At 40.3% G+C, this 23,395-nt stretch overlaps 1 protein-coding gene across 3 annotated transcripts in view; it reads left to right on the forward strand.

Moving 5' to 3' along the window:
• The window catches only part of scube3 (signal peptide, CUB domain, EGF-like 3), a 79,222-nt gene that overhangs the window by 1,832 nt on the left and 53,995 nt on the right, over nucleotides 1-23,395 (forward strand). For all 3 annotated transcript variants that reach the window (XM_061057561.1, XM_061057560.1, XM_061057562.1), the window contains exon 2: nucleotides 18,869-18,991. In XM_061057561.1, the coding sequence (XP_060913544.1) occupies nucleotides 18,869-18,991 (123 nt within the window). The remainder of the gene's footprint in view (nucleotides 1-18,868; nucleotides 18,992-23,395) is intronic.

The following is a 23,395-nucleotide window of genomic DNA, read 5'->3' on the forward strand; positions in this document are numbered from 1 at the left end:
AAAGAGAAAAAAGGGAAACGGAAGAATAATGACTTTAAAAAGAGGCACAATTTGTCAGCTCAATATTTATTCAACACAGATGTTGCCGACAAGAGTTCTCGTCTTTCATCAGTGTCAGACTAATCATGGCACTGTGTTTCAGGCATCAGTCATTACTCTGGGAAGAAGAAAAGCGAAGTGAAAGAGGAGTGGAATGAGGGAGGGAAGATTCGAGGATGTGGTGGAGAGAATGACAAAGAGGGGAAAAATGAGACAGGGGAAACAGGGGAGATTAAGGGTGCAGAGACAGACAGACAGGCAGAGGAGAAGAAGAAGAGAGAGAGAGAGAGAAGGGTTTTCTTGGTGAGCGAGCAAGCAAGAAGAGAGAAGCAGAGGAGAGAGGAAAGAACCACAGACGACATGGCAAATCACTTTTCCCTCGAAAAAAAAGAGTCAGGAGCTCTTCGTTAATGCGGCGGCACCAAGGCAACGGTTGGTGTGGGGCTGACATGCTGCCGTGGCTGGCTATGTTGGTGTAACCTCTGCTCTGGGAGCCTGGGGGAGATGCAGGGCTGCCTGAGCAGGGGAGGAAGGCCAGATCCAGGCCCCTGGACACAGTGTGGGAACCGAGCAGAGTTGGCACGATGAGGCCCAAGTGACGGGGAGGCTTTTACCTAGAGATGCTGCCTAGAGAGTCTCAAGATGGAAAGGAAGAAGAACCCCCCCCACCCCACCCCCACCACTCACTCACTCAACCCCTTTCCTTTTTCTTTTTCCAGCTTTGTTTGCTTTGTCCTTGCTTCCTCTCCTTCTCACTTAATGAAGTAGCCAGGCCTTTTCCTCTGTCGGCCATAAGCAACGACTACATCGCCACCAACATGTTGAGAAAGCGTCGCCGTCAGCCTGAGCATACTATATTTATATTTCTGCAACCGGGAAGATGTTCACAACTTTCTCCTCTGTCCCCAAGTCCTGTCCAGCCCTCTTTGGGTGTTCTGTAGGTGTGTGTTAGTATTGCAAGTGTCAGTATGTGTGCTTAGGTGTAATTGGGACAGTAAGTGCCTGGGTTGTGTCTGTGGTAATTTGGACTGTTCTTTTAAACTGTATGTGAAGCCTCATAAAAGAGGGCTTTAAATGAAGTTTTATTGCTGCCTATCCCGTCGGCCTTGAACTTCTCTATGCGTTTTGCGGAAAAAAAAAAAAAAAAAAGGAGGAAGGCAAAAAGAGATATACCGACAGTCAAGACTATCTTCTACGGGCATCTCGTTGTTATATATTGACTCCACTTTAGCTTTCACCACTTTCACACTTGTTTCTCAGGCTGGTTTCTGAAGTAAAATCTGTTAAGCTGTTAGACCTTTCCCCTCAGAGACTGGATGTGCCTTTAAGACAAGCAGACGCACAAGTCCCCTTTTGCCTGCCAAGGCACTGGAGCACGATATCCAGTAAAGTCATTTTTAGCAAGGGAAGGGAAGATGTTTTCAGGTCAGCCAGGAAACTTCCAGTGTCCTCCTCGAAATGCTCTGTGACGTTGAGGAGTTGGGGACACTGCAAAGAGGATCACCTTTTGGCTTAAATGACATGTCGCCTTTGAATTACTCCCATATGTTTCCTTCACCTCCATAAGGCTAGGTCCAGACTACAGGAGGTAACAACTCCTAATTGATAAAAGGAAGAACTCCACAGATGCCCTTTCCTTTCATCTCAAACATGACACATCAATCATTACAGGGTATGGTACGATTGACAAGTGATCTCGTGTGATCATGTGATATCATGGGCAAACAAATGTAAACAGCAGAAAATCCATAGAACCTGCTGTAGTGATGATTTGCAGTGTAAAAAAAAAGAGCAGAAGGTTCAGGCTGTGTTTTTAAGAACTGAAGGCGTGACTTAACTGACAGTTCTAATATCAGTCATCAGACGCATGTTAGTCATCTTAGTCTCTTAGGCTTCTATCTCATTTCATGTTTTGGTCTTAATCCGGAAACCTGACATACTTATCCAGAATTTACATATTTAATATCGAACATGCTTGATATTATCCAGACTGCCTGGTGAGTGTATGAGCCATTAGGGAGGTTTAAGACTGGATTTGGAAACTGCTTACTTTAAAAGAAAATCTGGGCCAAATGACAAATAAAAACCAAAAAATCCCAAACAGGAATGGAATGGATGAATCTCATATAAATCAGCCCAGTAGTCTGAGCCCGACCACATCCCAATTAAAGCAGATGAGCTCCTACAACCTTTCTACGCCTTTCCCCTGAACCAGAAGCACTCTCTGCTGATGAAAACAGCCGAGCCCGTCTCAGTCTGTCTCCTTCGTCTGCAACAGGCATGCAGTGTCAGACAGTTGTGTTCTCGTTATGATCAGAGCGCGCGAGGAAGGTTGAGCCTCGGGGTAGCCCTCGGTCACTCACTGACGAGTGGGTGGAGAGGGATCAATCCTGCGTTCACTTTAGCACTCAGCAGACACTCTGAGAGAGCGTCTGTCTGACAAGTGGTGCTCCGGTACCAACAGTACATGTTGTTACAGAGCAGCAGAGAGAGCACACAGATTATTATCTTGGCATTACCTGAGTGGTGAAAACACTTGATAACAATTCAGTCAGAGAGCAGCGCGGTGTGATTCATGAAAACAACTTCGATCTGTGGGTGTGCTGAGAGGACAAGCGAGTGTGCGTGACTGTGATGAGTGATTTCAGACTGGATATTAATGGGTGCACTTAGCAGGCACAAGTACTTTCACTTTCCAAAATGGGGCTCCATTAAAGATGGGGAATCCTTTAAGAAAACAATTTCAATTCATCATGGCTACTTCATTTCTTACTCCCTGGCTTGAATCTGGCGAAGCTGTAGCTCAATGAATGAATGTAGTTTCATTTTAGGGAAGGCAAACTGCAGCTACATACATAGTGAGTACAATGTTTACAGGCACATGTTAAGTCAAAGCTGTCTGGCACATGCTGTGACCCAAGGCGAGTCAGCGGGCCTTCGTTCTGGACAGTCGCTCACTTTCATCCTGGCTGCTGGAATGTCCAACCGAGACAGTTTCCTCTCTGCAACAGAGTGTCAAAGATTATGGCCTTAAGAAATCTGACTTCTCTGCTCAGAAGTGCACTTTCCAAATATTTAACATTGAATCAATCTCTTTCCCTGAGTAATGTACTTCTTTTGTTTCATGCTGAGCTGCATATTTGACACAAATCTATCTTTCTCCGTTAAGAAAGTGAGAAAATGAGTTATACTTTCACTCTGTTTCAAAGGATTACGTTTTAATCCTTCAATCACATTTTTTTGTTAAATGAATTAGTATAACATAGAGGTTTGGCAATGATTCAACAGAAAAATCCACCATTGCGGGATATCCTTTTTACCTCCTTGTTGCGAGTTACAGAAGAAGAAGCCTGTATATTAAAAGCCTATATCCAGCCGCTAGTTAGCCTAGCTTAGCACACACTTGAAACAGAGCAGAAAGTTGTGATGGTTTCTTCAAATAGTTCCAAAATACACCTACCAGCGTATTTGACAGTGCTTTTATTATATCTGGTTTGTTTAATCTGCTAGGTAACTTCCCAGAGTACCTGCTGGTTGCTTGGCAACTGCTCAGAGTCAATAAATAGTCCTGATATATAACCTCTCTTAAGTTTGGTGAACATCAGTTTTTGTATTTAGATTTTTTTGAAGGCAAAATAAATAAAATGGGGTAATTAAATGAGAGTAGATGTTCTGGTTGGTGGATAACGTAACATTTTAGGCAGGCTAGCCGATTCCCTCTCTTTCCAATCCTAATGCTAAGCAAAGCTAAATGGCTACTGGGTGTAGCGCCATATATAAGGGACTGCTTTTGGAATGATATTGATCTATTATACAATCCTCAAATAGAAAGCAATTACCAAAATGTCAAACTTCTCCAATAAATGATTGTTTCAGTGTGCAGGAAAGTTTGCATCATATTATAATTTCTGTGTTCAAAAACTGCATCCGCCCTAAGCTTTAATGCACATACCGAAAAACTGATTCTGGTTTTCAGATTTTGTATGCAGTGCGACGGTCAGGTCACAGCAAAACAAAACCCCAACCCGGGGACTCTGCAGAATCCCTGTTGCTCCCCAGGGGATCAGCTGTTTAGATCCCTCTGCCATGATACCTTTCCACCCTTCCTCCAGCAGAAAATCACTTTATCAGCAGCTAGCAAGACCCTTGTGACCACAATTTGTCACCTCATTTGGAATGGTTGCAGGGCTGACAAAGCTGTATTTTTTTGTGCAAAAGAGGATGTAAAAAATTGTACTTTAAATTGCCCAAACTTTCCTAAGAGCACCAGGGCAACTGCTTTGTATGCAGCACCTGTGTGAAATGGAACGCTCACCCTTGGAGGTAAGAAGTGCAGAGCTCGTTTGGAGCCTGCTTCTCAAGGCTTTAATCTGAACAATATGTTCCAAATGAGGCCTGTGATGCTTCTTTCAACCGTGGCATTGTAGTTAAAATTAGAAAACTCCCCTGTGCTCCCATCTCTGTCCCTCTCACCCTGTCAGTGGCCTTTGTTCTCCGTGCAGATGCGGCACGGTGCTGACAACATCCCTGTTGGTTTCGGGGGAGGATGGAGTCAGTGTCGATGGCACTCTGACCCCCCAGACTTAAACTCACCTCCAGAGCCCCTTCATATGCACTGAAGGCTCGCTGAGGAACCTCAGTGCCGTCCCTCGGCCAGCTGCAGCGGCTCTTAGATCATTAATCCTCTAAGCCCCCCACACCACAGAGCCCCCATTTGTTTTTCTGCTCCATTACTCCACGATCAGGGATACTGTGACTCAGGAGAAGATTTCAGAGAGAATGTCATCTTTGTCTCTGTAATTTCTTAGACTGAAACACGCTTAACTATCCTTCCTTCTCCTTCAGCCTCTTCTTCGCCCCCTTCTGCGAATAATGGGGCTGCGTCCCTTTTTTTGGAGAGTTTTTTTTAGGGGGGGGGGGGGGGGGGGTGGTCGGCGAGGGACATCATTAGGCTGGTCTGCAGTGGTCAGCGTTGTCAGAGGGGGGTTGGGGGTCAGAGCGAGCCTTGTTTACAGACTGTGTGTGTTTACATTCCTGATGGTGAGCGCCAGCTTTAGAGACTGCTAGAAGTGAAAGGAAATGCTCTTATTCTGCTTAGTAATGGAAAAATCCAGCCCAATACATCAAGGAGTCCAGATGAAAAAAAGTTATTTATTTGATGGGTTCTGGCCAGTGCATTCTGGGTAGAAAGAGAGATGACTTCACGGGTGAATTTGAGACTTCCTCAATGGACAGAGGCATGGGAAAAACCAAAGGGCCCTCTGCAGTATTTAATCACCCCTTCTGAACTCCATATATATATTTACTGCACACTGTAATAACCCATACTGCTGATTAATGGCAAGAACTGGCTGTGCTGCCTTGTTCTAAGTCATTACACCATAAATCATAACAGCATTTCAGGCTGCAACTAATGATGATTGGTATTTATTGATTAATCTCCCAATTATTTTATCAAATAATTGACTACAAATTCAGTTTACAGAAAATATTCAAAGGCAAAATATGCTAATTATAAGTTCATAGATCCCATTTTTCTGTCCTGAAACCTCTTGTTTGGTTCAATGTACAGTCTTAAATCTAAAGATATTTAGTCTACATTTCTAAAACATTCAAAAGACAAATGAATCTGGGGCACTGGATAGCCTAGCAGTTATGTCTCGTGCATCATGTACAGAGGCTATTGTCCTCCAAGTAGACAACTTGGGTTTGACTCTGACCTGAAGCTCTTTACTCGCATGTCATTCCCCACTCTCTCATTTCTGATGTATTCATTTATTCTACTATGGAGGCAGCTAAATGAGAACATGAGCCCAAGACAAATTTCCCCAAGGGGACCATAAAGTGTATCGCTCCGTATCGCTTTGTATCATATCGTATGGTATCGTATCCCTGTTTCATACTCTATTCACTGTCCTATCAATAAAGGCAATAAAAAAAACAAAAAACAAACATATAGCAATATAATCTTAAGATTTAAATAGCCAGAACCAGATTGTTTGTGCATTTTTACCCTTAATTGTTGTCAAAATATTTGCTGGTTAACGTCTAATGGTTCATATCAGCTCTTTAGTATATTGTTGTCAAGCATGTTATTCAGTTGGGAGCTCTCGTTGACTTTGAGTCTGAAATTTGGGAAAAATCCCAAATTTGTATCTGTAAAGAAGAGAAAAGTTATTTAATGCTAATTGTTTCAAATAGATTTTGACTGTACATTATAACACTTTGGTAAAAATAGATTTTCAAATAAAATATGATTCACAAAATTACAAGCACGTCCGAAGAATGAACTGCATGCATCAATGTTTAGTCTGGGCCAGTTAATGGACAGACACGTTGAGTGAGCCTTTTAACTTTATTTTTACTCAAAAGTATCAAAATTGTTTTACATGCATTTGAAGTCGTCTGATGTGACATGGTGCTGCACAGATTAATTACAGGTTCCACTTTGAACTGAGTCTGTAATTCAAGTGATGACACAACCTAGTATTTATGGAAAATATGCTGCATGATGGCTGATCATTAAAACGGTGGATAAAGTAAAAATGAAAGGCAATGTCTGCTAAACATTTGATCTAGATTGCAGCCATAACAATCATAACCATGGTTAGCATTGTGACATCTAACCAGGGCTCAACAATCAGTCCGGGGGAAGGGAATGAAAACCTTTTTCACCGAAAATGCAAAAAGTTTGAGGACTTTAGTGTCATAAATTATAAAATCACTTTTTAGTTTAGGGGTGTGACTTGTTTTGGATGAAGCAAGACATAAAAGAAGTCTACTTGGCCTCTGCCAAAAATAAACATGATTGGCCCTTTTTCATAATTTATAGGCAAAATTATGAATCATCCAGGACATCGTATAAGAAACTACTTTTTGAATTAAGCTCTTCTTACAAAAGTAGGCTGGATTTTCACTTTTTATTACAACTGATTGAATCCTTTTGGGTTGAATGCAGATCACATGACCAATCAATTGATTGTGATTGGTTGCTCCTCTACATTTTCAGTGGCATATATTTCTGAGAAAAGTTCTGGCCAGAGCTTGCCCTTACACTTATGCCTCCTTAAAGCAGAACTTTTCCTCTGTTACATTTGCTTCTCTTGCGTCGCCTTTAGCTGGCTGATTGAAACCCACTATGAGCAGTGATGGAGAGGCCATTAAGTACTTAATGTGTCTTTTTAAGTGAGATGTTTACATGCAGTGATTGTGCTGTCTAACAGCATTTAAATGAAGTGTATATGCAGTCGGCTCAGGCCTGCCGAGCTTCACGTTTGTGAGCTGTAGTAGTTAATGCCCTCTTCACAGCTTCACAGAGAACCATTCACTTTATACCTCCGTTTGACAGGAAACAACCAAAAATATCACACGCGTGCTGTAATTGCTGCGTAGCCATCCTTTTAGTTGGTACTGTATCTGGTTAAAACAGCCACCAGTGAATGTAATTGCTGTGTACAGAGGGGAGAGTGTCATGTCAGTTAGCTATGGCTGTATAAATATAAGGTATACAGCTGGACTGAGTGCCTTCCGTCCCCTATTTAAAGTATTCAGCATTGGGCCAAGAAGTCATTAAGAGTGGAGAACTCATGCCAAGAATGCTGAAAAATCCCTTTCAAGGTACAAATTAATTTGCTGTCACTTTGCCTCCTAATGGGAAACTGTTACATATTAGACGTTCAACACTTAGGAGTGTTCATGTCAGCGTCTCTCTGCACCCTCTCAGTATTGCTCCATGATTCACTTAATTACTGTAATAAGTGTTTTTCTACAGGAGGTGGTCTGGAGGTCGGTGAGTCAGAGTCTATTAAGGCCACACATGCTAAAAGAAAGGCACAGCCCCATGATGCCTGCTTTCAGATCAAAATCTCAGAGAAATGTCCATCATTTTATTCACAGAGTTTGAACCTGAGAAATGCTTTATAGAGGACACACGGTGGGGTCATGTAATCTTTAACCCCCCAGTCTCTTTGCTTGTTACTGTATGTTCTGTTGGAAATCTATGGAGCTATTATTTTTGCAAAAAGAGTTTGCAAATGCGTAAAAAGATCCATAATCGGTAAAAAAAAGATCCACATATGCATCCACAGATCCACTAATGTGTACACTTATCTGCAATTTGTAAATGTGTTTTCTAGTCATTAATGTCTGAAAAAGTATATTTTCTTTGAGGCAAAGTACACCCAAGTCATTAGTTTCAACTGTAGCAGGTCTCTCAATTGGCTGTCTCTTTATATGTGACATTTTTTGCAACACTTCTGTCGTGCAGGAGCCACAAATGTCTCTGGGTTTGTTTGCCCTGAGCTCAGGCTCAAGGGCTTACCTTGGCTCCCTCTCGTTCGCTCTGCCTTGCTGGACCCTTGTCTGAACTCGAGGAGTCATTTCAATCAAACCAGCACCGCTCTAGGATTATTTATCAAATGTTATTTCACAGTTTTCTGTAAAAGCATGATTATGACATAAAACAGGGCTGATTAAAAAATTGACACGGCTAGTCTCTTAGCTTCTCGCAATTATGCCATGACAGCGCATCACAGCGAATCAGCTTGTCCTTTTTAAAATAAAATAAAAATTAGAGTGCAGCGTTTTCAGTCCTTAGTTCCATTGTATCATTATACATTATTATAGGGTAGATATAAGTCATAAGTGCAGTCCTGTGCACTTGTTAACCTGATGTGTCCCTCCTAGACTCAGCCTGCATGTTCTTGTTCATTTTCCCTCGGCCCTCAGATTAATCTGAGGCTTCATGGTTGGTGGACATAAGAAGGGAGGGCCCCGGGAAGGGGGGAGTTTGAAGTTTTGATCACAGTTTCTGAAAGCACAGGATCAGTCAGTGGTCATGATTCCTAAACATTTAGAGTGTGTGAAGGATGAGTGTAAATATCCCGAATGGAAGCAGTGGATATTTTTATTCTCAACTTTTTAGAGGCTTGCTGGACGGCCAACAGTGTGTCCCTTCATTAGCTGAAGGGGATGTTGGCAAGAAGGGGGAGAGATGCTAAATTTTGTTTTCATGTTGACGTCTGCATTTCATCAAAACCTTTTTGTTTTTTAAGGGAGAGGTTGGCTTGTCTGCTTTGCTGCACATCTTTAGATACACAATTTCATAGTGTGCTGTGATAGTGTTGGGACTTTGAGTTCCTGCCCTTTCTACAACCTCATCCCCACGGCCTCACAGAACACCAGGTTAAAGATACATCAAGCTACATTATTTTGCACGGTTATAGAGCTCTACTGACACTCCTAGTGTTCTTATATAAATATGATGGGTTGTGCTACTAGAGGGAACTGTAAAACTGGAAAAAGTTTTTTTTCTAGTTTGAGGAAAAAACCACCACAGCATTTTGATATTTGAGACTTTTTTGTTTTCGATTCTTGTTCAGGGAAGTTGTTGCATAACATCTCCTTTCCAAATAAGATTGCATTGACTACGCTGATCATGTAGTCTGACGGAAAGTGCAAAGTTTACCCACCTCACGGGAGAATTTAAAAATGGCACGACATTATGCAACCGAGGACTATGCAAACACAATTTCCCTTAGCTAGCCCAAAACAGAAATTATCAGCATATCAAAGGATTAAGGAAAAATGAATTTATAAATGTTGTCCATGTTTTGTCCCTTCCTTAGGGTTGGGAAAAAAATCTATTCACTTAAGTATCAGGATTTTTGTATTGAACAATCTCATGGGATTGATATTCTAATGTCATATCCATTTATAGAAATCTGCCGACGTGAGCTGAGAGCAGCCAACAGAGAAAGATAGCATGCTAAGAGCCCTGAGTCTTCCAGGTTGTTATATGAAGCTGTAACTCTGTGTGTCATCCCAACAGTCTTTGACTGAACCAGCTAATAAATAAACTATAAGATATATTAATGGGCAATTAGCCATCTGTTGTTCCATTCTTACTGAAGGAAGGTCACCAAAGACGAGTTGTAGGATAGTAAGGTAGTGAGGCTACAAGCCTACGTAATGAACATGAAGTTTTTTAAGGAAACTTTGACTTTAAACAGTCATCCACAAAAAGTGGTTTAGTGTGAACTGAGGGTATTTTCTTCAGGTTAAGGGAACGTACTTGTAGCAGAGTGCTGGCGAGGTGATCATTGAGTAATGTTAGCCTGTTATTATTAGCTGGGTTAGCTAACATGCTACATAAGTCCATTTATACTAAAGCAGAGCTGTTTCCAATTAATTGAGAGCAAAATCAGCAGCGGGCACTTAGAAGGTAGCCACTGCACCGATCATCTTTTTGTAAGTGTTATTTAGTGTTTATTCAGTCGTTCTGGGCGCTACTACTGAAACATCTCAGCCCATATAGGTCTGCAAGGTGCTAAATGTCGCTGCTCTAGGCAACCAATCATATACAAGATGGAGAAGGTCTCATTGCCCAATAAAAACAGATGCTTGTCAAATGATGATCGCAGAGAAAGTGAATTTGTGGTAACAGATCGCCCTGGATGAAGCGGCTGAGTGTTTGATAGATGGTACGAAAAACAAATAGATGATGAAGAAGAAGACTGACTGACATGTGAAATGTCTTTTGTTTGGGAATAATACTCTTGTTATTCTTCTCTACCTTTTGTATTATTTGACATTTATTTCTGCTTGAAAAGGAAAAGAAAACCGCAATTATGGATAATATTGAGTTGCAATACTTATTGGATTGCAGTACGTTGGAATCGCAATACAAATCGAATAAGCACCCATGAATCGTGATTGAATCAGAACAAAAGCCTAACGTCCCAGCCATACTTTCTATACCTTCTTTTCTTTGAGAACTGTGTCCGCTGAGGAGACCAAAGTCAAATACTTTGGATATTCAGAACTATTTAATCATTCATCAGATTACATAATGTCTTTTTTGTATGAGTATTTTATTCAGCCATTATACATATACAAGACTTTTTAAACAATACAAGTTCACTTAAGTCAAACATAGTCAACAGTCATGTATTAAATGTATCATCATTTAATAGCTTGGATTCAACCACTACACTTGTTGATATCTCAAGTTGTATAACATCAACATGTATGATTTTTTTTGTTTTCTTCAAGCTAAAGCTTTCTAGTTTGTATTCTTATTAAGTGGATTCTTTAGCACGTTAGTAGTGCATACCATTAAAAAAAGCGATTTTTTTAGTCAATTTTCAGTTGTATCCTTGCAGACACCAATGAAAAGGCATTATTTTTGCAATTTGGCAGATCATTCTTATCATTCATCATTATTCCTCATTCTTCCAGTGTGGTTTCACTGATCCCAAACCATCACTTTTAAAGAAGCACTTTTACAGACCCCTTGCTCTGCTCAACAGCACACCCGGTTCGAGAGTTGAACATCATATCGCCAAATGTGTTGAAAAGAAAACGAAAAAGAAGAGGTGTGACAGTTTGTTTTCATCCTGTACAGCCATTCAAACTCTCTTCTGCTCCATGCATAAAGTAATTATCCTGACCATAACCCCATCCTGTACAACCACAACCCTAAGTATAGTGTTAATGTGGTTCTAAGATAGATAATTACAATACTCCCTCCTTTGTAATTACACAGACTTATGACATACGCTGTGATCCCATGAACACCTTTTATGGATTTGAACTCAGCACCCTTCCTCTTCTGCTGCAAGGGGCTCAAGAAAATGACAGATAGTCTAAAGTGTCATTTTCAAAAGAGATTGTTTTGTCTCTGAGGTGTATTAACTTATTAACTGTTGCAGCAAATCATTCAGTAAGGAAAACTGAGCTGAAATCTTTGTTGCTGACTGAATGCATCACTTGGTCCATTTTTTACTCTTATTTTGAAAGTTGGCTGCCGGTAGCACGAGTGAAGCTACACCTTTGGGTGTCCCAGCTCCACTCAGTCTATTTTTGTCTCTGAAGGAAAAGTAATTGGGGGGGGGGGGCAGGTTTGGGGCAAAGCAAACAGTGAGGGTCTCAACACTCAAAGTAAACATTGCCCTATGTTTGAACTACACACCTTCAGCCCTACATTTCTCCCACACACCAGCACTCTCCCCTCTGAATCTTATTCCAGCTAACACCCCCTCAAGTCGGGCTTGGCTAAATACTCTGCTTATCCCAGGACCTTCCAATAAATCAGGGAGGAAAAGGTCTCACCTCCACGGCCAGGAGCCCATAGCTGGTAGCTGTGAATCAGGCTACGTTCACACTGCAGGCAAAAGTTACCCAAATCTGCTTTTTTAGCTTAGATGTGACTCAGATCAGATTTTTTTATGATTGTTTGATACGGGCCACCTTCAAATGTGGTCCTAAATTCGATACAGATTATATATTTGCAATGTGAGCTCAGTCTGAACAGCCAGGTTGGAACACATGCGACTTTGACATCATTCTTGAGCAACACTCGTCACAGTTCTACCATGGCTGGATGGGCGGGAGCGGCGGTCACTGGCACTCAATAAAAACCTAACAGAAGGCACATGCGATGGAGGTAGTCAGTGGACAGGGAGGTCTTTGGAGTGACACTTCTGAACAGGCAAAACTTGATGGGTTGGATCATAACTAACTGACCTACTGTATGTTTGGAAGCATATCAAAAGAAATTGACGAATATTGCAGCAGAAGAACACTACTGCAGTGTCAACAAAAAGCTAAGAACATTGATGCCAGGTTTAAAGGCGCTTAGTGCTCTAAGCTAAATGCTGGATTTTGCGTCGTTGTTATTCATTTGGACCTTGGGGTCAGTCTATGACTGTGACCACACAGGCATCTAATACAGGTCACATTAAAAAGTAATGTGAGCAGCCAAATAGAAAAACTTGCAGTGTGATCATAATCAGAGATGTAGGGACAACTTTGGACTAATGGGTTTTCTGCCTAACTGTTCTTGTCTCTTAGGATGGAAAATATAATGCAGAGTCATGATCATATGGTGACGCATGAAGAAATTGGACACTGGTGCCCGACCATTATGGTTTTTATAATGATACTGAATTTAGAGACTGCAATTATTTACCTTTTTTTCTTTTAAGATTACCGCTATGGTGACTGATAGTGATTTCTTCAGTAGCAATGCAATTGACTTTTTTATAAAAAATTGCACCAATTTTGCATCGATATAACTAAACAATGGTACTTGGAATATTAATCACATAACTTACAAAAAAAGCGTTGCATGATTAAACAAGATCAGCCTATTTGAGGGCAGCTAACGTATACCACTCAGCTGAAATACTCTGCTAACTGTGCTGCTATGATCTGTAGTGTAACAAAATTCTGATATATACTTCATAGGCCTATATTGGATAGATACAATTTGCCAAAGTCAAGCTTTACTGCAAGTGTTTTGACAGTGAGAATCTGTTTCAAGGGAGGATAAAACATCCTTCATTGTCTCAAAAAGTTTTCTCAGGCTGTGAAGTTAACTTTCCTATGCTAAATTAAACTCTCTTGTAAATGAAGAGTAAGCTGTTGTCAAGCTTAAAGATTGGAGCTGATTTTTCAGCCTCATTTGCACTGTTTTTTAACCAGCTTTGTTCAACAAAGAGGCTGTTTTTGCCTTTGCAGTTCTACTTGGTGTCATCCAACAAAATCATCAAATTCAATATCCAAAGGATGTCAGGGGTTTAAACACAGGCTTAAGCAATTTGTGGCTTAGTGTGCTCAAGTCTATTAACGTGATGAGAGCTTCAACAGCAGCAATATTCAAAATGACACATCCCCTGCAGGAAACTGTTTAAACATTTGAGCATTGCCCAACATCTCTTTCTTCTTTGGTTTTGTTGTTTTGACTTTGTTTATTCATCCTTGTCTCGAAGCGCCGGCTCCATCCTCTGCTGCCTTGACTTGTTCCCAACGACTGTGATTCCTCAACACAAAAGAATGAAAGAAACTCTCAAATGAAAAAAAAAAAAAAAGCTTTTCATCTTGGGCATGAGTCAATTACCAGGGCAGCATTGCTGAACACACTCAGCGTTCAGAGTATAGTCCTCTGGAGGGAGCAGAAACGATGTATTGATTGTGACATGTTTATTTCCACGGCAGAAACATGTTAGGTTTCCAACAACACGAGCACATTTAGTGTTTGTTGTCCATGTGTCTGCAGGAGCGCGCCAAGTTATTGCTGGATTTTTTAAACAATTCTTTGACAGACATGAGCCGATGTGATTTGTGGGCCGAGATTGCTTGATTTGTTTTCATTTCTTTTTGAGCAGCTTCCACTTAAGGCAATGGGAATGTGGGTGTGTAATGTGTTAGTCAGTTTTTCTATCATCACAAGTAACTTTTCTCTTTTCTCCCCAGTTAATTTCAAACTCCTGCAAACTGGTTTCTCACTATAGGCAACCAGTTTTCTCAGGCTGTGAAGTTAAAGTTAAGAGTTAAAGAGTGAGTTGCTGCCAACCTTTATAGATTGGAGGTTGATTGTTGAGCTGGTTTTGCGAACTTTAATAATTGTACTGGTTCTATCAAACAAAGAGGCTGTTTTGCCTTTTTCAAAACCCAAATCGAAGCAAAATGCGCTCTGTCATCACTTTAATTTCATTAGATATCATCAACTGGCTGTAACATAACATTAGAAATGCTTACAAGCCAATAGTTTCAGCCGCTCTTTTGCACTCAATAACTGCCTGAAGCAATAACAGCATCAAACTGTTCCAGATGCCAATTAGACTTAAGCCTTCGCTGAAAACTAAGATGTATCATTGCTGGTTTATCTGCACTACTTCTGTGTATGCACGATTGATTATCTTTATACTAAAAAAATGTAAAAGTGAACAAGTTAAGCTGATGTCTGGAGCTATCAGTCTTTGATTCCTAATGCAGTTTAAAAAGGTTGTTTGTGAGCCTGAGTGTTTGTATGTTTCTCAAAGTAATACAGTGAAACTCTGCAACCTTGCAAGGCAAACTGAACTGATGCTCCAGATAGGACCATTAATAACAGAATAAAAAGAGAGATTCTCTGAGACCTCTTTCTGTCATAATGAATATTAATGACTACAGAGACTTGCCACCGACAAACCTGACAATAGGATGGATATTTTGTTGTGATTAATGCCTCCTCTATTGAAAAATGCTTCCTCACACGGCATCTCCTGCTCTAATCCTGTGAGGTAGTCTCTGCAAAGAATACACCCCGGCTACTTCTCGGGAGAATTCACATTGTTCTCTCATAATATAAATCAATACAATGCTGGGGGAGCTCTGTTTCACTAAATGGCTTCATAGAAACTTAGCAAGAGAGGAGGCACAACTGTCTTAGGGGCATTTTCCCTTACTGGGTGCTGCATAAAGAATTATTTATTTCAGTCCCCAAAAAAACTGACAAATCATTTTGAGAATGATTGTAGTGCTAGAATAGTATACAACTGTGGGTATCACTTTATTTGAACAATCTGTGTTGATGCTCAACCCTGCTATCAGGTGACAAAAAGTAGATGTTTTAGGGGTCATTTGACATTTGGTACATACATGTATATGTTTTAGTATTTCAAACCTACAACCATGAATCAGACATTTAATAGTCTTTAGCAAATCTAGTGTGGCTCCAGGATAAGCGTTGTCAGTATGTCTGTCTGGACAGAAACCATTTAAGTGTATGTAGGCTTTTGGCATTTTTCTTTTTTGGGGTATTGTGTTGATCAGTCGCATATCATCCATTAACATGGCAACCAGATTGCCTTTCTAAAATAAAGTACTAAAATAATAAATTGCTTAAAAAGATAAAAGGAAGGGAGATAAAAACAACACTGAATAAAACATAAATATACAGGAATTAAAAGAAAGATGATACAGAGGAATTTTTAAGAGAGGTTTTCAAAGAAGCTAGCCTGTCTTCTAGTAATCAGCCAAGAGCTTCCTGTTTGGGGTAATCTGACTGCAAGTCAGGATTTAGCTACAACCAACAGAGCAGCATCTGGTTGTGCTGCATTGCAGTGATTGCCATGGCATGCCATGGAGTTAAAAGATGTATAATGATTTTCTAATCTCCCAGTCTTCTTAGTACTCAAAGTTCTTTTAAACTTCTTGTCACATTCACCCATTCACACTCTGATGGCAGAGGCTGCTTTGTAAAGTGCCCATCAGTATTAACTGATCCAGTTCATACACATTCACACGCATTCACACGTGTACTACACAAAATCTTAAAACAACATAGTTGTGATGTGTTGGTATTTGTTTATGCCTCTTAAAACTCCAGCAGCGCTTGGATACATTTGAGTCTGTTGAGGGAGCTCTGACTGATACTGTTTGAAAGTGCATTACAACAATCAAAGCATGAAAAATAAAAGCATGAATAACTTTGTGCAGATCCACGGGGGGACAGGAATGATCATATTTTAGAAATTTGTTTCAGCTTTTAAAAAAAAATGGATTGGACCTTACTTTCAACATGTGCATCAGAACAAAGATCTAATATTGTGCCCAGATTTCTCGCTTTTAGTTTGATGTTGTGAAGTGAACCAAGCTTTCTTTGGAAGAGGACCCGATGAATGATGTTGAGCAAACATTTTGACCTCAGATTTCTTGATTGAGTTTTTTAAGGTTTTTTGACATCTGGAATTAATTGTTGCGGAGGCATGTGACTTAATTGTTTTATCTATTGGGATTATTGGACCGGACAGGAATGTACAGCTGTGTGTCATCTGCATATAACTGATGGGAAATATGGTTCTGAAAGATCTGGCGGAGTGGACGCATGTAAAGGCAGAATAGTAGAGGGCCTAGAATCAATCCTTGGGTAACACCACAGTCAAAATCAAATATAGATGAAGAGGAATTTTGACATGACAGCTGAAAAGGTAATATTAAGTAGGAACCGAGGAGATGTGAGACAGTCCTGTTAAGACCGACCCAAAAGGGAGAAGGACTTTCACCCAGATGTATTTCTAGCAGGCTCTTGTGCCTGGCATGCTGGGGATGACACAGCTATGCTATGCTAGAACAAAGGCATCAATTTAGCCTTTGTTCCGCCAGTGTCTGCAACTGCTTGGCTTTTCTTTCTTCCATCAGCACAATAAGGTCCAAATCACCAAAATGTTACCTGCGTCAACATTACCTGTTGCACAAAAGCACCAGGAGTCTGTAACTCAATGCAGTATCAAATTAATAATTTAAATCCATGGTTTCGCCATGCATATTTTTAAACATTTTGACGCCAGCTTCACATATAAGCCATCATCACTTCATTTTATCCATTATCTTCACCAACGCTCTGCTTCATATTGGGAGTTTGGGATTTGGGTTATGTCTCGGCCTTTAATCATAGGGTCCCTGAAAGCTCTGCAAGATTTCAATGAAGTTTGTGTTCATCTTAGACTAATAACAGCTTTGTAAACAGCTATTGCAATGTTTCCATTATGTTTGCCAGAAAGTTTTTCATAACTCTTGTAGTGGGTTGTACAAGAATGATTGGGCAATAGTTAATTAAGATATTTAGTTTATTTTTTGTCTTTATTCAGTAAAAAACTTAAAAGTAAAGGTTGGAATCAAACCAAGGGTTTTTGTACGTAGGGCGTACACCACCACCAGGGCCAGTAAGGTATTATTTTGTGACACAGATTTTCCACAGAGTTTTGTGCATCCTGAGTTGTCACTGCCCTCCTTTTTCTGCAGCAGCCTCCCTGTCCTCTAGGAATAGGCTGATATAGCCAATATGCTAAGCTCATGGGTTTAGTTTGCAGGTCATTTCCCATCAGGATCAGCCGGCTCCTGCAGAGGGATGGTGATAAGAGTGGATATTGGGAGCTATGTAAACCTTGTTAAGCTGCCTATCCCCTGTGCGCAAGGCAGTAATCCTAAACACCTGGAATAGTCAACTGGGATTTGGTGGGATTAGGGGGCTCCATGAGGCAAACCTCATCAGGATTTTGATTAAATATACATTTCAATTCTTATCTTTGAGTCATACTCATGTCAAACAAGTCAACATAAATATAATTAGCTAATCTGGGCTCTTGTGAATGGATTGTTCGTCAGGTTAAGTTTGAAGCATGGATCATGGCACTGTAGGAAAAGTAATCTGTTACTTGGTTAAATCCACAGGGTACACTTTTTTGGGCCTTCACTGATTCTCATGTGCAACCAGAACCATTTTTTAGTTTGTTATTAAATATCTAAAATAGTCATGTTGGCATTATAGCTAAATCTAGATGATTAACATTATGAACATCATACCCTCTTAACATCAACATGTTGTTATTGTCATTGCATGCTGACATTAGCCTTTAGTCCAAGCAGTACTGTCCCTCAAAGAGCCACCATCATGGCTACAGATGCTTAATCTTGTTATTTTTGTTTTAACTCAGAATACTGTTTGACTAAAGCCAATGTCCTATGATTGTATTTGTAATTCTCATTATAATTTAGCATAATTGCTTTCTTTGAAAGGTCGACCAAGTGGGGAGACTCTGGGATTGTCTTGTTCTAACATGGACATTGTGGTTCACGGCTGACAGTTGCTGTTGCTCCTAGAGTAATTAGTTCAACTTCTCTTATTCTGTTTATTTTTCAAACTTTACTTTCACCAAGACAAAGGTCCAGCTGGGCTGATAAAGGTCATGACATCATATTTAGTCATATGAATATGTAATTACAAAGAAACTTCCTCTGTTGGTAGAAGGACCAAATGTTACAAATAAAAATGTCCAACAGTTTAATAAGGTTTAACCTCATAGTTTTGCAATATGATCCCATTAGTTGTCATGTTCTTTCGTGTAGATATTGTATTTGGTTCTTTTACTTTGAGTGGTCAATTCTGGCATAATCGAGTCATAGATTCTGACAACATGAACATCTGTATTATGTGGTTAAACCATTATCTAGGGCGTTGCAGCTTCATCATCTAACCTCCCTCTCCCTGTTCCCTCTTTTCTAGACGTGGACGAGTGTGCAGAGGCGCTTGACAACTGCAGCATTGATGCCATCTGCCAGAACACCCTGAGGTCATACAAATGTATCTGCAAGTCGGGATATAAAGGAGACGGCAAACATTGTGAAGGTAAAAGTCTTTCCGAAATGTATGCGCTCATTCCCACCTGTGGTTGGAGGCGAAAACTTGTGCTCCCCTCTGTGGGAGGATTTTTACAGTACGCTGAAGTAGAAGCGACATCTCTCATGTTGATTTGACTTATCTCTGGGAATGTAAGCCCCCCCCTGAGCCAGTGACAGGCACGATAAGAGCTTCTGTCTCACTCAACATAACTCATTAGTTCAAGACTCTCCTGAAGAGGGAGGAGAGCTGAGGGAGAGAGGGGCGGACGGAGGAAAAGGGAACGCCAGGTGCAGAGTGCTCCTTTGTGGCAAGATGAAATGAAGCAGTAAATTTCCTACACATGTTGAAGGAGAAAATTAAGATAGCAACTGAATCGGCAGTCAGCGGGCCTGCCAAGCTGTCAGGGATATTTCCACAGCCAGAGGAAGGCCTCATGGACTGTCAGACACAAGTCTGTTTTTCTAACCTTTTTCTCAATGTGCCCAAAGCCTCCGGATCATTATATCCCACAAGTTTTATTAGTATTATTACAAAACCATATTTCTCAATGTCATTTTTTTCCCTCACTGTTATTATTCTTTCATTTAGTTGACTGAGTGTTTTTCATGGCCTCGTGCCTGTGGGTCATAAAAGTTAGCTTTATTGAATCTATTGTGAAATATGTGCTAGGTTGGGTTTCCTTTAACTGAAGGCTTCTCAAGGCTGACATGCTGGTCAGATTCTGAATTCAAAAGCAAAACTCATAAGACTTGTAGTAAATATAGATGCTTCAAGTGATGTGTGATGAGATTTAAAGGACAAATCGTCTGCTGAATGTAACCTTGCACAGGTATTTCTGAGTGCAGAGCTGCAGGAGGATAGTAATCATTAGTGTTTAAAGCTGAGAGGATAAAGCATAAAGATGCTTTTCTATTTCAGTGCTGTTTAGTTGAGTTCTCATGATTACTTAAACAGCTCCACTGTCACACTTGTCATTATCGTTTATGGTTAAATGTTTAGATTTAATTCATCCGAAGACTTGTTCAGTATAACTTGTAGCAAAAGCTGAGATTTTATCAGTTGAAGCAGAAGCTTTTATCTTCTCCTGATTTGCCCTCTGCTGCCAAAAGAAATGTTCACAAATTTTCTTTTTCTCATAAAAGTAGTTTATCTAAAAGAACATTGGAACTGATTTTTGCTAGCTCTCCAAAATTCCTCCTGTTCATACTGGCAAGTAAAAAACAAAGTCTTCCTTGATGTGGACAAAACCCTCATTAATCTTCTTTTTGCACGTTTCCCGATGTTAATCTAATGCTAAAATGAGCCTTCAGCAGTCACAATGAGTCAAATCTGGTTGGTATTTTCAAAGTGACTGTCTTTTGAGTGTAACATTTCAACTCTTTCCTTTTTCTAGGAAGTGTTTGTGACTGTGGTGCTTAGACTATTTCTCAAATTCTGTGCCTGTGATAAAAGTGAACGGAAGAGTATCCTAACTAACTCTAGCTGAAACCAAGCCAAATTCCATATGATGAAAGTCTTGTTGGCTGCATTCCCATAGTACCCATGCTCACGCAGATCTCTTAAAATATGACAGCTAAACGGGTGTAGAAAATAACACTTTGTGGGTGGAATACTTATTATGCCTGTTAGAGGTTCCAGCTTGGTGCTTAGCTGGTGTGAAGGCGTTAACCCGCGCTTTCAAAACAATAACTGACAGAAAAATTCACTTCATGAGTGGTAAGATTGATGCATGCTTAATTAAGATCAATCACAGTCTGTTTGGGACTTGGCTTGGGAACTGGAGGGACCAAATATGGAAGTTGGTCTGATAGTTGGAGAGGTGCCAGATCACTTCCTGAGCACTGCCGAGGTGCACTTGAGCAAGGCACCAAACCCCGTCCCCACCACGAGCTCAGGAGCGCCCGCTGTGGGCAGCTCCGTCACTCTGACATCTCTCCTTTAGTGCATGTCCATAGGATCCTGTTTGTGCATGTGTGTGTTGCATGATTAACAGAGTGTAAAAACAGAATAAAGTAAATCTTAATCAGTCGCTGGCATGCCAATAATTATGCATATATGGTGATTTGACAACTGAGCAACTGATTACAGCTACTCATGTCAGTTAAGGGGGACCCTTTAGATCAGCACATCACACTTTCCTTCAGTCACTGTTTGTTAATGAATCCTCCCTCACAGTCATTATAGTTGTCTTAAAGGCTAATTTCAGATATGATCACATCGATTTCAGAGAACCCTATACAGTAAGTTCTCTATGTGGCCTCAAGAAAGCGTAAGAAGTCTGCCCTGTTTTCCCAGCCATATTGAGATACTATGACCCACTACAACAAGAAAACAAGTCTGTTTTCTTAAAATCACTCATTCTTGAGATAACAGCGTTACACTTTTCTTAAGGCTGTGTGGGTTGTGAAATAGCGTCATGGTGTTCTATTTAGAAAACCGACCGATTTATCAGCCAGCCGATAATATCGGCTGATGTTATCTTATCCACTGACCATTGGTATCGGCTAATTTGATCGCAGATATAATCTCCAACATTACTAGATTTATTCACCAGTCAAATAGCATTTCATTTGAGTTTCATCGTATTAAACTAACAGTTCTCTTTCACCAGCAGAGGGTGCTACATGGATTACAACAATGCAATTACAAATACAATGTGTACATTTATATATATCTCTTTAGATTACATAGATCTAGGAAATGATCAGATTTTTTTTATCCCTGATATCGATATAGGTATTGGCCCCAAAAAATCATATCGGTCAGCCCTAGTTCTTTTTCCTACCCTTTTATCTTAAGTCTTTTTTGCTCAATGTGGATCTTGTGCATTACGGGATGTTTTATGGTAGTATGGTATAATGGTAGTGGTTCTACACATTTGATCTTTACTAACTGTTAAACTGGCTTTTATCATTAATTGTTGCAGCTGCAAAATAATTCTGCAGCTGCGCCGATGGCCTAGCGGTTATTTTGTTTGCCCCATGTACAGAAGCTGTAGTCCTCATTGCAGCGTCTGTGGGTTCAAATCCGACATCTGCCCTTTGCTGCAGGTCATCCCCCTCTCACTCATCCCAACGTGACCGGTCTCTCTTCAGCTGTCCTATCCAATGAAGGCCAAATTGCCTTAAAAATATAAATTAAAAATATATAACTGTTGTGATTTTTTTGCCTGAAACTTCATTGTCTAACCAAAAAATACTCATAGTTGTTTTTTATGATTCATATAAGTAAACTGTAAATATCAGGGACATCAACAAACTAATCCAGGTCCTCGTCTTTGTTTTCCTGGAAGATAGTCAGACTATGTTTGATTCAAATGAGTCCATCTTTTACATTTCAGCTTTAGGATTTATTTAATTTATATGTGGCTCATTTTCAAAGGCAAACATCAGGTACAAAAACTTCAAAGTTTATTGGAAGACCTGGGCAAGCTTCAAATAAAGACAAATCAAAGCAGTTGAATGAAAACTACTGTGTTCTTGGATGTTGAGGTTTAGAGAGGAGGTGAACAGAGATGTTTGATACTGCGCCCTGATCGAGGAATGACAGAGATGTGTGGGAAGAGGAGAAACATAAGAGTGTTTCTTTGTTTCAGTCCCTTCGCTCGGCTGTCACATCTTATTTAGCGCACCGTGAAACAGCCTCAAAGAGGGGCTTGAACGGCTGGGATCATCGGCCCTAAATGGGCCAGTAAGTGCTGGTTTGAAGTGCACTGAGATCTCAATCCCTCGATCTCTTGGTTTCGTCAGCACGGACCCTCACCCGTCATCATAACTGTAACAGACAACTCCACTCAGGCTGTCACACCAATCTGCAGCCTCTCTTTATCTTCCTGCCTCTGCTCTCTGATTTATGTGTTACGCTTCTTCACTTTCAATTCAGTTTACAGTCATCTCTGATGGTCATTTTTCTCTCTTAGGTATGATCCTTCATGTCAATAATGTCCATGCATAGATAATGGGGAAGAAGAATTCACCTCTAAACAGCTTCTTCCCTCATTCTTTGGCAGACATTTGTGTACTTAAAAAATATCTACAAATATCATCGATGACTTCATTCTCTGGATCGTAGTTTAAAGATTTTAGTACCGCGAATTGGATACAAACTCTGTTTCAGAGGCTTTTGAGTCCTGCCAACAATAAAATTCCAAAGAGAAAAAGCAATGTTCTGGCATACAAACTGTTCAAATTATAGGATATTAAATATGGTGGAAAAACTGTGGCTATCAGCTTCAGTATTTAAAAACAAAACAATAACAGAGAAGCTCTGGAACAAACACCAGTAACATCGCTAACAGGTGAGGTACCTTATCGCTGAGCTTGTGCCTCATCCCTGTTTATGAGAGCTGTTTTCAAAGTGGAAATACACAGATTTAAGTAATATTTTTACATTGTAAGAAGTATGATATCT

This window comes from Labrus mixtus, chromosome 15, assembly GCF_963584025.1.
Source record: "Labrus mixtus chromosome 15, fLabMix1.1, whole genome shotgun sequence".
NCBI lineage: Eukaryota > Metazoa > Chordata > Actinopteri > Labriformes > Labridae > Labrus > Labrus mixtus.